The sequence below is a fragment of the Castanea sativa genome, chromosome 9 (genome assembly GCF_040712315.1).
Source record: "Castanea sativa cultivar Marrone di Chiusa Pesio chromosome 9, ASM4071231v1".
In the NCBI taxonomy this organism is placed as follows: Eukaryota; Viridiplantae; Streptophyta; class Magnoliopsida; order Fagales; family Fagaceae; genus Castanea; species Castanea sativa.
In genome coordinates, this window is record NC_134021.1 from 8,884,910 (window position 1) to 8,899,914 (window position 15,005).

A 15,005-nucleotide genomic window follows, 5' to 3' on the forward strand; every position below is an offset into this window, starting at 1 on the left:
TGACCCTTGAGTCAATACCCTGAAGAATCTGGTTGAAATTTGTAGGCAAGGTGGATTTGAAGATTTTCTTGAAATACTCCACCAAACTGTCCCCAATTTGGTTGTCATTCGTCACCATTGATCCCTCCTCCAAGAACAACTTAGAGATAAAATTCATTCTATTTCGTTGTGTTGCTCGGCTATGGAAGTAACTTGTGTTCATGTCTCCACTCTTCAACCATTGCACCCTGGATCTTTGGTGCCACAAGCATTCTTCTTTCACCATAAGTTCATACACCTCACTTCTTAAGACCCGGATCTCTTCATGGTTAGCTCTCACCATTGACATAGTCTTGGCTTTGGTTAGCTGTTTCTTTTTATGGTTTAGCATGTGTCGTATATTGCCAAAATTCATTCTACTTCATTTTTGCAAACTTAACCTACATGCCTCTATCTTGCCAATTAACCTCCCAACCGACTCTCCTCCATTTTGACCATTCCAAGCTCTTTCAATAATCCCCTCACATGCTTTGTCTTTTAGCCAAACCGCCTCGAACCGAAAAGGCCTGGATTTTCTATAAAATCGAACATTCTCATCGTCAGAACATAACCCCAAAGGACAATGGTCAAATAAGGTACCTTGAATGTGGTGAATGCGGACCATTGGAAACAATTGTGTCCATGCTGGGGTAGCCACCCCTCTATCCAATCGAATCTATGTTACTTCCCCATCGAACTGATTGTTACACCAAGTGAAAGGTGCACCAACAAATCCCAAATCTCGGAATCCACAAAAATCCAATGCTTCTCTAAATTCCCTCATCTGTCTTTTTGGTCTATCAGGTCTCCCCTTTTTCTCCTCGGCTTTTGTAATTTCGTTGAAGTCTCCCATACATAACCATGGTAAATTCAATTTTAGACTGAGATGTTTTAGTAGTGCCCATGAATGTTCCCAGTTGGCTGTTGTTGGATTTGCATAAAAACCCGTCAACCGCCAGGCGTCATCCATTCCTAGGTAGACTACTACATCTATAAAGGTTGGTGTTGAATCCAGAACTTTAAGATTGATACCGTCTTTCCAATAAAGGGCCAATCCTCCCCCTGTGTTAACCTGCGGCTCTATGAAAACATTCTCTAGGTGCAACTTTAAGCAAAGAGTTTTGAGCTTGTGATCCTTTGCTCTTGTTTCCATTAGAAAAATAATGGAGGGAGAGTATTTTTTCACCAATTTGGTGAGTTCAAGAACTACCCATGGTTGCCCCAAGCCACGGTAGTTCCAGCTAATGCAATTCATTGGCCTTGGCCGGGCTGTTGGATAGCCACCGCCACTTCGGGTTGTTCATCGTTGTTGCCTTGAGAAATCTGTTGTCGTCTGCTAGGAAAAGCAGGTTCAGGACTTGATTCTAGGACTCCACGCTTTCTGCCCAGGAGATGCTCTGATACCGGGGTTGAGGAATTTGTTGTTGGACGTATTCTTCATGTCCATGTTAGGAGGACTCGAAGCGTGGCTGGTGATGTGTTGGAAACCCTATTCGTTGTGTAGTCATCACGTGCTTCACTTATTTTGTCCTGGCACGCCTCTATTTTAGTGGCACGTGATATTTGTTTCCCATGGATTATGTCCGAGACTTCACAGCTATCGCATGTTTTCAACTCCAAATTAAATCCCTTTAATTGTGTGTTAAATCCCTGGATATTCGGTGGAGCAACAGATTGGTTATTGATGGAGGTTGAATGCACTTCAAAATCTTGCTGAGGTGTATCACTCAACGGCTCGGAATTTATGTTTGACTTGAAAATAGAATCATCTCCACAATTAATGTCTCGCACCAACTGCGGTTGCAATTGACACTTACAGTTAATGCTTTTTTGTGCGTTACACTCCAGGTCTGTGGTGAGCAGTTGGCTGGCTTCCTGACCGTTGGTTTCACTCCGACCAACAACCTGTTCCTTTTCCTTGACTGTCGTCGGCAGCTGATCTGAATTGACATTCACCTCTGCATCCATCGATGAAGCACGAGTGGTATAGTCATATTTTTTCGTCGAAGTGTAATAGCCTGGCACTATCATTCCCATCTTTCTTGTTAGGACGAAAGCTGGAGTTCGTATTCCCGGACCGAACTGTCTTTCCTCTATCTTTAGAGTTCCCTCACTTTCTATCCATGTCTGGCAATCCTTGTCGTCGTGGGTTAGACGCCCACACCAATAGCATACATTTGGAAGGCGCTCATACTTGAAGCTTATCCAAATTTGTTTCCCATTCTCTAGAGTAATGAGTCTGCCCCGGCATAGAGATAAAGATAAATCTACGCTCACCCTTACTCAAAGGAAATTCCCTCCATCAATTTCCTTGAAGTCTTTGGGAATGGACACTTCCCCTATCACTCCACTGATCTTCAAAGCCGCTTCCTTTGTCATGTACCATGCCATGTAATTGGACCCAAAAGCTTGCCCTTTCAAAATTGACCTCATCTATCAGCGTTTCTTTGTCATATCTCTGCATCGTGACCAAATGCTTATCAAAACTCCATGATTCACTTGTTATGATTCTCTCAATTTCATTCTTGTTGTCAAAAGTAAATAAAACCAAGTGGTCTCCATCGTTTTGGATTTTGAAACCATTGCAAACCCTCCTTAGGGGGTTGAAAGTACGAGCAATTACGTCAATGCTTAGATTACTCTTTGTAAAGAACTTTGCAATGATGGAAAATTCCTCCAAACTGTCAGCCGCAGTGAGATTGCATCTGGACCCTCCCTGTCAGTTAGAGTTAGATGGCTCCAACTCTGTGTGAAGTCTTCCATTTCCTCCAAACGTTGAACCAAAACCAATACCCTTTCACTATTTCCCTAAACCCTGGAAAAAATCCCACTAGCCTTGGAATAAACTTGTTACTCCAAGGACGCCCAAAACAGCACCTTCAAACAGAGAAGGGACAAATCAATTCTACCGTGCTAAGGATAGTTTAGTGACAACTTCCGTGGCTACAGAGAAACCGTGGGAAAATTTAAGATAACATTTTTTTTGAAGTAATTACTTTACTTTTGCATTGACCAATAAGCTACAAGGTTGAATGTAACTAATATTTGCAATAACACGTAATTAAGCATTCATTAAAAAAAAAACAAAAAACTTTAAAATTTGAATAAATTATCATTTAGAAAAAGTATTGGTTTACCCACCTTCCAAATTAAAAGATACACTTTGAAGGTTATGTAAAAATCAACATCAGCTAGATTATTAAAAACATTGGAAATTCATTCATGATTCAACCGCACATTCTCCTTTAATGCAATTACCACAATTCAATGATAAAATTTACATAATTACATTAACCCTATATAGCAACCGTAGTGGAAAGGCCAACAAGCGCATATCTAGACAAAGAAAGTCCCAAGAGATAGGAGCACAGATCTCAACATTCACTACCCACATCATGAGAACAAAGACCACTTTGATTCTAGAATCTTTCATGGCCCTGAAAGTCAAGAGAAACAAATTTATTACAGTAAGAAGCAGTAGTTACAGAAATCTGAACTCAAAACCAACTTATAGAGGACCACCAGTATCTAGTGCTAATTAAGAGCACGAGTCACTACCTGTCTCAAATATACAACTTCATCACTTAACCAAGGATCGATGGGTCACTATACCAGTAGTAAGAGAACATTGCCAAATACACAGACCCGGAAGTACAGAAACAATACCTTCCTCTGCATATATTAAAGCAAGATTATATCTGCATGAACCAAACGCCCCCTGACTGTGATGACCAACACATTCATCATGTGGCAGTGGCAATATCTTAATCGATACATTATAACATAGCAAAATGTTCCATGACAAAAAAAAAAAACGTGGCTCTACATACGGATTCAGATTTTCTAGATTTCTTAGGGAACTCTACCAATAGATTTTATTAAATCCTAACCACTTTTTTGTGATTTAAGAGTCTATATTCTGTCATGCCAGCATTCCTTTAACAATACTCTTAAAATAATAAAATAATATTGTAGACAAAATAATTAAGATTATTGTTAGTGGAATACTGATATGACAAAATTTAGACCATTAAATCATTAAAGAATAATTAAGATTTAAGGAAATCTAGTTGATAGAGTACCATAGAAATCTAGAATATCTAAATCTTCTACGTAATTATTTGGAGTTTGACAATTGACAAAGTAACCAAGCTAATGCAATATGATTGCAGAGATGACCAAAGGGTTTAATTAGTGTCCATGAGCATGAGAATCTACAAAAATGTCCAATGCTCAATTAAAGGCAAGAGCAGGATTGGATCTGCTAAAAGGCAAGAGTTTGGAAAAAAGGCAAGAGTATGATGGGATAGTTTGGAAAAAAGGCAAGAGTATGATGGGATACTTCACTTTTGTTTGTCTCACTTGAAACTACGAGGAAAATCAGCCTATAATGAAAAAATGAAGCCAAGTTACCAACTTGATATTCCACCTCATTAAATCACCATCATGAGTTCATTGAATTGCTCGCATTTTCTACATAAGATAATTTTTATATATATCCCCACAGCATCGAGGTGAGTCAGGTGACACTGCACGAAACATAAGTGGTGTAAAATTAAAAAATCCCACTATAGGAAACTGGAACATTATATTAGAGCTTTTTTGATACGTAAAGGGAAAACTAGAAGTAACGTGTAAGTAGCAATACAAGTACAGGCAAGGCATGGAGATACAGAGAAGTGCTAGTTCAGAGTTTCAAGATCCAAGCGATCATCAAAGCAGGTTTGTTTGTTTATGTTTCTTCATTTCTTCATTTTGTTGGCTTTACTTATTGCCACAGGTCACCACCACGTTAATGTTATTTTTTTTTTATACAAAAGAGAAATTTTACTCTAACCTAATGTAAGTGTATATGTGTGTAAATTTTTCTCCTGAAAACTTGAATCTCACCTCTGCCTTCCACACTCCACAAGTACTTTAGACATTCATGATACTTAAAACATCATATTTCACTCCTAAGTCCTAACTAGTTTATATTTTATAATTGTAGCAGGTCATTTCAGACCTTAACGTTAACAGTTTCTAGGATTCAATTTCATGGTCCATTACCTTTTTCTTTTTGAGAATCTGATGGTCTATTACCTGAAGAATCTACTTAAATAAAATCATTAAACACACACACACACAAATTCTTACACATCACCTTCATCTATATTTTTTGACACGAACATCACTTTCATCTATATTCCTACACAAATGGCAATGAAATGGAGAATTGCCATTTTTGTTTCTCCTACAATCAATCCCTTGAGTCGAAAGTCATTGGAGAATCTCTATCAATTATTTTGACATGATATCAAAGATTATATAAGAACTAAAATGACTTATTTGAAATGTAAAGAACCATTTTAAAACATCCAACAAATGTTAGATAACAAAAATAGTTATTAAAGCTATTTCTAATTAATTGAAATTTGCTATCTAAATTCTCATTTTACATTTTGTTCTAAGAGCATCCACATTGGTAGAGCCATAAATTTAGCAATATGACTTCACAAAAAATTGCTTTATCTATCTTAGAGTACTAGCATCTGAGGATGCGAAAAAAAAAAAAAACCTATTTTACATCATCAAATATCACTTTATCTATTTTACCAACACATTTTACAACTTACCCTACATTCTAATTTTTATTTTTATATACAACTCAATAAAATATTATAACTACCAAATAAAATAATATAAACACTACTTTAAGGGAGAGGAGAAAGAAGACAAAAGTTGACAAGAAAGGGAAGCAGCCAGTGAGAGAGGGAGAGAGGGGAAAGTGAGAAGAAAAAAATAATTAAAAAATGCAAGCAACTGTTTCAGTGTATTTATACAACCTCACTATAGCTGGGTTGCAAATTTTTTTAGATATAGCAACCCGATTGGAACTCGTTTTTGTGAATTTGGTAGGTAAAATAGTAACTTGGAGGGTTTTTCACCCAATGCTAATAGTCTTAACTTTTCACTTTATAAAACACCTTTAAATAGTTTTATTTTAGCTTTCAACATAATAAAATAATATAAATAATATAATAAAATAATATATTCACTACAATAAAATAATATATTCACTATAAAGCAGCGTGAACATATGAATAAAATAATATATTTAATATAAAGTAGTGTGAACACACAATTTAATAATATTTTTTAACTAAAATAATATATTTAATATAAAGCAGTGCGAACACCCAATTTAAATACTTGTTTATATGATATTCTACTTCCCAAACATTTTCCTCCTATTCCCATATCACTATCAGTATCATTATATATCGTCTAAAACAACTCTAAAACTAAAAATACCATTATCACGCGTAGATTTAGTCCTATTATTAAATAAAAAAGAGTATTTAAAGCCCGGTAAAAAAACAAAAATTGTTTGCAAACAAATTAACACACTAAACTCATATGACATAATTTATGATTATTATTTTTTAGCATCTTATGGCATAAAATTTAGGGTAAATTGAATTTTTCTATCCCAAATTATCACCCCCAACTACGCTTAACCCCTTGAATTATCAAATCACATGATTGACCCCCAATTTTAAAAATATGTTACACTTTATTTTGTTGTTCTGCTTGACATAATTTAGTATTGAAAGACCAATTTACCTATTTGTTATATGTTTTAGAGAAAGAGATAAATTGATATTTCAATAATAAATTATGTCATACTTAACGATAAAATAGACGGCATGAGAACATTGAAATAGGGTTATAATTGTGCAGGGTCAATTGTGTGTTTCAATAGCTCGAGGGTTAATCGTAATCGAAGTGAAAGATTAAGGTGGAAAAATGTAATTTGTCCTAAGTTTTATGTCAAAAAAGACACTGCTATATTTTTTGTTTAAAGAGAGAGGCTAAGGGTGAGTTTAGTTCAACTTTTTAAAACTGGGTTTTTTGAAAAAGTGGAGTTTTTAAAAAGTACAGTATGAAAATTTACTTTTTGAAAAAACTGAGTGTTTGGTGTAAGTGCACAATTGCACCTAGACCCAAAGACAATTATGGGCTCAGGCCCAATGAGCCTTAAACAATGAAATTTGTAGAGTGTGGGCTTGAAATCTAAATTAGAAGTACTGAGAACTTAATAACAGACTATGGTGTGCAAACGCTTGTAAATAATGAATGATAATGGCAGATGGACCTCCTCGGACGTGAGCCGATGACTACTTCTATATTATTTCTCTTTCTTTCTTAAAGATTACAATTCTTAATTTCTTTCTTGGTTACAGACTGCCCCCTTTTTTCTTTGGCCTTCACCCCTCTTAAATATTTCTTTTCCTGATGCTTTATCCACGTGTTGCTCAAACCCTCTCCCCTCTAGATATTTCTTCTCTTAGTGCCTTTGAATAGTGACCAGAAGTTTCAGTTCTACTGTTCAGGGATCACTTCCCCATTAATGCGGCCAGGGAGGTAGGTGCAGAGTCTTTAATGTGGAGGTGGCAGCATTTGCTCATGATATTTTTCTAACACCGGTGTATCTAGAAGGTTCAGAGTTTCCCCCTCTTAACCAACAGTCTTTCCGGAATTCTGCCTTGACCTTCGTAGTGAATTTCCGAGTTCTCTTGGGTCTATCCGAGGAGAAACTCACCCTCGGATGTGTCCTCGGTCCCTTGACGTATGGGCCGATTCGCAGTACTAACAAATTCTTAGTTCAAGAACAGATCGGCCCTCCTTGCTAGAGCCCAAATGCCCGCTTGGGTCCTTTTACTCCCCACATTTGGCTAACACTTAAAAAAGTAGTGGTTTGAATGGTAAATTACCAAAAAGGGTAATGTAAATATAAAGGAGTTTGTTTCATACTTAAATCAACTACTTCATTATACCTAAATCAATTTTTTTCTTTCTAAAAAAATAATTTTTTTTCTCACTAATATTAGCTAATAATAACCTACCACTTAGATTTATTGTGAAAGTATTGTGAAAATATTGTGATAAAAATTAAAACTAATTTTAATTTTAACGTACTATTAAAATTATTTTTTTCTCTTTCTAAAAAAATTATTTTTTCCTCACCAATATTAGCTAATAATAACCTACCACTTAAGATTTATTGTGAAAGTATGGTGAAAATATTGTGATAAAAATTTATACTGATTTTAATTTTAACGTACTATTAAAATTATTTTTTTCTCTTTCTAAAAAATTATTTTTTTCTCACCAATATTAGTTAATAATAAATTACCACTTAAAATTTATTGTGAAAATATTATGATAACATTTCCTTCTTCTTTTTTCCTTTTTTTTTCCCTCTTTTTTTATTCTCCACACACAGCATTTCTTTCTCTCTCTTTTTTTCCCCCCTTTTTTTCCTCCTCCACCCACGTACCCTTAACCTTTTAAGATTTTTTCTCCTCTTTTTCCCTTCCACTTCCTCACACTCCAGAACATTCCACACGCAACTCCCTTTCTTCCTCTTACTTTTTCTATTTTTTTTCTTCCTTTCTCCCCTTTCTCTTGCCACTTCACCTGCAAGTTTTCTCCCCTTTTTTTCTTCCTTTCTGTCGAAGCTTGCATGGTTGAATCTCTCTCATCTGATTTCAAGTGTTCTACTACCATTGAGTATGTATTTTGATTTTGGGTTGGGGTTTTGGGTTTTCAGTTGATGGTTTTATTTTAAGTTGATTTTTTGTGGATTTTGGATAGATCATGTTTGATTTTCGTTGTATTTTGGGTTTTGGTGGGGGTGGTTTTAACGGGTTTTGGTGGGGGTGGTTTTAACGAGTGATGGTGATGGTGGTGGTGGTGGTGGTTGGGTGGTGATGGTTGGACGGTGTTGGGTGGATGGTGGGATCTGCGTTTTGGTGGTGGTGTTCTTGCAGGTTCTGTGCGTCTGTGTGGGTGTGTTTGTGTTTGTGTTTGTGTATCAAAGGAAGAAGAAGATGATAAGTTTTAAGTGAAAGGTAAAGTAAGAAAGGGTAAAACAAGGGCAATTTCGTAAAATCACCTGTGTTACAACGGATACCTTGTTAACGTGCAGTCCATTTTTCCAAAATGGTCTTAACACGTTGAATACTGTTAGTTCATGATCTAGACACTTAGGCCGAAGCCTGTCCAAAAAGCCCAATAGTAAATCATTACCCATTTCAAACTAACAAATTACTCTTGAGCAATTTTTACCATCTTTCATAATAATAATAATAATAATAATCAAATTAAATAGGGTCTACGGTTATTTATTGGATTTTTTTATAATTTATTTATTGGAATTTGGCTTCTCTAATCTCTAATTCCAAAAACAAGAATTATGCCTTAAACGCATGAATTAATTTACAGATATAGATAAGGTCTACAGTTTGGTCAGTTATGGACTAATGGTTTGTATGGATTGATGTTATAAGTTGGGAAAGTGAAACTCAATGTCTTAGCTCTTTACTAAAATTTTAATATTTGTAAGTTCAAGTTAGCTCAACCAATAAAGTATCTTGTCTTCGAGCATGAAATCTAGAGTTCAAACCCTATCTACAATGAAAAAAAAAAAAAAAAAACCAATGATGATAAAGAACAATTATCATAACCGTTTCAACCATGGATTTAGTTTGGATGGAGTTTGTTCCATCTAACCACTTAGTTTGGATGGAGTTTGTTCCATCTAACCACTTAAATAATGTTGTTGCTGTTTGTTTACCATCATCTTTATAGTATTCCATGAAACATTTTCTCAAAAAGAAAGTAACAACACATTTCTCATTTATATAGAAAGATAATATCTTAACAAATAATTAAGGATGGAAACATAATGTCTTAACGAATTGTTTATCTCTTCACTTAGAATTGCACTCATTAAGATTGATTTGCTTATGGTTGGAAGAAAAAAATAATAATTAAAAAAAAAAACTTAAGGATTTTATTTTGATGTGTGTGCACCAGGGAAGAAGAACTCAAATCCTTCACAGCATTCCACAAGCCTTTTGTCTTCCTCATTTCCCTACTGGCTTCCCTTGTTGGATTACACTTTCAGGTCTTGGGCATCTCCCCACTCAAAAGACACTTCACAATTATCTTGCTTCTTATTATGGCTACAGTCGTTTACAGCAATGCCTATATGAGGATAAATTTACAACCTCACAACAAAGAGTACCTTCCCATATTCAGGTGCATTTGCCTGATTTCTGGAATTATTGCTTGTGAGCTACTTTTAGCAATGATCATCTCTCTCTTCTGGTTGTTCATAATCAATTTAGGCACAATCCTAATTGTAGAAATATTGCATCTTTGGTACCAACAAATTTACAAGTATCTCTATCAAACAGTTAGTGTAATATACAATGCAGTCCGAGGCTTGTTCCAACAAATATTCCAATCAATTCGTCTAACGGCTTCTCATGTAGTTTCTTTGACTCGTCGCTCAACAGAACAAGAAGACGTAGATCAGACTGCAGGTAATGTATAAGTGATCCGTTCTTGTTCAAGAGGAATTTAAACAACCCTTATATACTGTATAGGAAGTTAAATTAGTAGAATTTGTGTATCTTTTTTCCTCTTTGAAATGTGGGTTTATTTTCACTTCACTGAAACAAATTAGGGTTAATTATAATAGCATTGACACAAAATTTTGTACTTTCACTAAAATTTCAAGGATCCCAACATACAACTGGTTAGATAATAAAATCTTGCAAATGCAAATTTTCAACAAACATAGGAAAGCAAGCTGCCAGAATTAAATGCCACAAAATTATCTCATGCAAAACTTTTAACAAAAACAGAACGTCAACTGCAACCCACGGAAAAAAATACAGTGAATATAATTAGTATAGGGATTTACTGGAGCTCACTTTATATAGTGAACATGGCAGTGCAAAAAATATATAGCCAAAACTATTGAGAAATGGCAACAAAGAAAGTACAGGCTCTGACAAGGAAGACAATAATTTCACTAGTATAATTTCGTTCACTTTGGTTTGATATCAATCAACCATAATGATAACCTCAGAGTCACTAGAAATAACTCATTTAATTCTGCAAGCAAATTACCAAGATTTATAAGCAACAGTATAAATAACAGGTCTGCTCTCCCAGGATATCTAGGGAAAGGAATAACGTCTTTGATATTCTCAATGCTAGTGGCAAAAAGAAGCATGCGTTCAAAGCCAAAACCACTATGTTTTACTGTTCCATAGCACCGCAGGTCAAGGTACCACTCATATGGCTCAAGAGGCAGCCCCCATCTCTTGTATAGAAAATAATGCATCCCAACAAAATTGCTTTCACTAATTCAAGGAAAAATTAATTCTATGGATCAACATCTAATTGAGGAAAATAAATGTCAATTTTTTAGGGAAAAATGAGTAGTGAAACAAATCTAGCAGCTCTTGGATACTCCCACCCCATAAAGTCACCAATCAAGCACAACAATTATCATACCTCTGCTGAATAACCTCATAATGCTCCTCCCTTTGGCTTCCTCCATTTAACTCACCCACCTGAAATAAACAACAAATATCAATTTGTTCATATACAAAGATGCTGCAAAAATTAAAACTAGAATCAAGTACATGGAAATCAAACAATAAACAAGTAGAATAGGACAATGTACCTTTGGTACAAGGACATCTGTAGCAGCCACTGTCTTACAGTCATCATTAACCTTCATGTAGAATGCCTTGATATCTTTTGGGTAATTATAGACGATGACAGGCTTCTGAAACTTCACCTCTGTCAAGTATTTGCAAAATTAGAAAAGAAAACCCAGGGCATCAGCAACCACTATTCAAGCACAAGGAACCCATAAAAAACAGTCACAGACCTTTCATGTTCGGATGATAAATCAATCCCCCATTCAACTTTATTCTCAAACTTCCTGCCACTTTTCACAGCCTCTTCTAGAAGTTCAACAGCCTCTGTATATGAAATCTGCTCAAAGGGGGTGGAATATACCATTCTTAGGCGATTAATGCAAGTTTTATCAAACATATCAGCCATAAACTCCATATCATCAAGGCAATTATCAGGTAACCACTGACACAGAAATTTCACATATGCCTCCGCATGGTTCATATCATCCTACAAAAACAGGAAATTTAATTTTACCAGTGTACTATATTTCACACTACATGAATATATGTGCACCTCAAATAGATAAAACAAGGACATTTCAAATAATATTTTCATGGATTTCTTAACAGCCTATTGCATAAAAAAGCATTTTAACATAACAGTTTGCGTTGCAATCCCAACACATAACAATTACTGATAAAACAGTGCAAACAGATGAGCAAAGGGGTGTGAAATGAACTCATTGGAACAAAATCCTATTATCTTGAAATTCCATTGCTCAGACAAAGCCATGTCAGGGTTGATGCATTCAACAACAATTAATTCATTAAATTATTAAAACGGAGCTGGCCACACCAGGATCTTCCACACATGCAAACATCTATGCACAAATTCATTTGAAGCATTCAATTGAACTTCCAAAGTCCATTAATCAGCCTTCTCAAACACGATAAATATCAATGAGTAATTGAGCATACTACATATAAGTTTCACATACCTTGAGTTCTGCAAATGCTATTTCAGGCTCCACCATCCAGACTCTGCTAAATGCCTAGATGTGTGAGTGTTTTCACATTTCAGCTCTAAAAGTCAGCCAAGACGTATAGACACTACTAAGAGCATATGCATAAGATTCAACTTGTAATTGGCCAGAGACGGTCAAAAATCCTCGGCGGGCAAAGAAATCTTGGGTGTAATCAATCTTCCAGTCCTTTATGGGAATACCAGGTTTAAGCTTTGATCTCTCCTCCAGCTTTGCCAGGTTCTCTTTTGCTATTTTTAGTTCAGCCACAGAAGCAAGAATGTCCTCCTTTCTCACTTTATCAGGTTTCAGTTGAGCAACAACTTCTCCTTTCTCCTTGACAAGAGGCTCAGCAGCTTCTATATCGGCTGCTGATGGAGGAGGATTCTTGATCAATTCCTTTTCCAACTTATCAGCTTCACTAGTCGTAGTTGTAACTTGAAACATTTCACCAACACCCTCACAATCACTAGTGGTGATAATTGGAGTGTGAACATAAAGGAATCCATGCTTCTGAAAGAATGAATGTGTTGCATATGCAAGAGCATTGCGGATTCCAGCTACTGCAAATATCTGTAATCACAGCAAAATATATTAAAATAATTACAAAATGGTAAAGAAGATAGACATCAGAACCCAATCAGCAAGTAATAAGCATGTAATATCCATATGTTATCCTTAAGTAGTAATCAATAAGCAATCAATTTAAATTTGCAGAATACTAGTTCCTTATATAAACATTTCATCCGTGTACTAAGAGAAAATACAGCCTTAGAAATATATAAAGAAACAAAACAAAAAATAAAAATAAAAATAAAATAAACCTACACTTTCTTGTCTCTACGCAATGATTCGTTTAAATTCAATATCAAACCTCCAGCAACATTATATGTCAGCCAAAGTTTGTGGAAAGGCCTTAAGCCATTTTTCAGATTAAGATTAAACTTAACCTGTGACATTCAGAACAATATCTACAGTTAAAGTCAGAACTTGAAAAATAAATTTCAATTTTCAAATGTTAACCCAAGTGTAATTTGCTTTGTAATTAATTTTTTTTCTTCAATGAAATTACTACATATCAAAAACTTAAAAAGAGAACAACAATTTCTTCAAGTTTCTTTCCTTCCCTCTGTAAAAGACTTAGACAATTGTAATGAAGCAAGACCCAACTGACATTTAAAATTGAATCAAACTCTCATATGCATAACTTCTATCTTTTAATAAAATATACATGCATATAACAAAAACCCATTCCAGAAATTCGCCAAATTCAACACACTATTCTAACTCCAAAGTTTCTCTACGACTCTACCAAAACCCAATAACTCGCTTACTATTCAGAAACCAACGAAATGGAATTTCTTTGTTTAGTGTAAACTCTATAAAAATAAGCAAATTCAAGGGAGAGAGAGATATACCATACCCTGTTGCTTCTGGAACGAAGATGAGCCTAGTCTTAGGCAATGGGTACTTTGGCCGGGTCAACTGGACCCACGTGCACCACCTTCTCCACCAGGTCCCGGAGCTCCACATTCTGCCTGGTCCCCACCGGAGGCAGTTTCAGAACGCCGTCTACGGCGAAGCAAGTGCTTTGTTGAACTTGTGTTAATCTTGTCTGTTTGCTGGGTCGTGAGTTGGCCTCATTGGTGGGATACGCTTGTGTGAACTCAAAACACTTTAGAGCATATGCTTTTCATGCAACTGTGCGAGTCCAAGGATTTTTCAAAGTACACCACCGAGGGGTGTGGTCTTGGGTGATGTACAAAATAGTTGGGCTAAGCGTGAGATCCAGTGTTCGAGTTAGAATATGTTCTCACGCCTCCCTCAAGTTTATCAGTGTTCCTTGTGAGGCCTGCATTTTAACAGGGTCCAGCGGGTAGGTGCTATTTTGGTCACCTTTTCTACCCATTTTTCTGTTCGTTAAAAAAAAAATTCAAAGTACAACTGTACTCACTTATAAATTTTACCCTAATGAATGTTAGGATAATTACATTTTTCTAGCTGTGGTTTGTCTCTTATTCTATGTGCCTACTCGTAGTTTAAGTTTTGACACTTTGTTTACTTATGATTACTATTATTTATGCTCCGTAACTCACTTTTGTTAAAATTAAGAATAAATAGATATTTTTGCTCAAATTTTATGTCTCTCTCCTCCAAAACAAAAAATAGCACAAAAATTCAAGAGAAAAAATATCAAAAAATGGTATTTATCTTGAACATGAAAAACATACAAAAAAAAAAAAAAAAAAAAACCAAATCAACCTACACGATCGCTGACTTAATCAAATATCTTCGAAAAATCATCGATTAAAGCAAACAATAATTAAAAAGAACACTGGTCATATTATCATTTTTTGTGCATAACTCACTGATCTCTCACTGCTTGGATTAAAAATCCAGAAGACTTTACTACAACAATCTGTAATAATAGTATGGGATCTAAAGTTTAGCACAATATGGAATTTGTATTCAAATT

General features: G+C 35.4%; 1 protein-coding gene and 1 pseudogene across 1 annotated transcript; both read right to left on the reverse strand.

Moving 5' to 3' along the window:
* Positions 1-694: 694 nt before the first annotated feature.
* On the reverse strand, positions 695-1,273 carry LOC142608712 (uncharacterized). Its single transcript, XM_075780403.1, has one exon. It carries the CDS (start codon positions 1,271-1,273, stop codon positions 695-697), a length of 579 nt encoding a protein of 192 aa, XP_075636518.1.
* An 8,481-nt stretch (positions 1,274-9,754) lies between these two features.
* LOC142609978 (asparagine--tRNA ligase, cytoplasmic 1-like) lies at positions 9,755-14,353 on the reverse strand (annotated as a pseudogene).
* Positions 14,354-15,005: the final 652 nt, after the last annotated feature.

Excerpts from the sequence above, each read along its gene's own strand:
- LOC142608712 (XM_075780403.1), bottom strand. The coding sequence starts at position 1,273 with ATGAATTGCATTAGCTGGAACTACCGTGGCTTGGGGCAACCATGGGTA.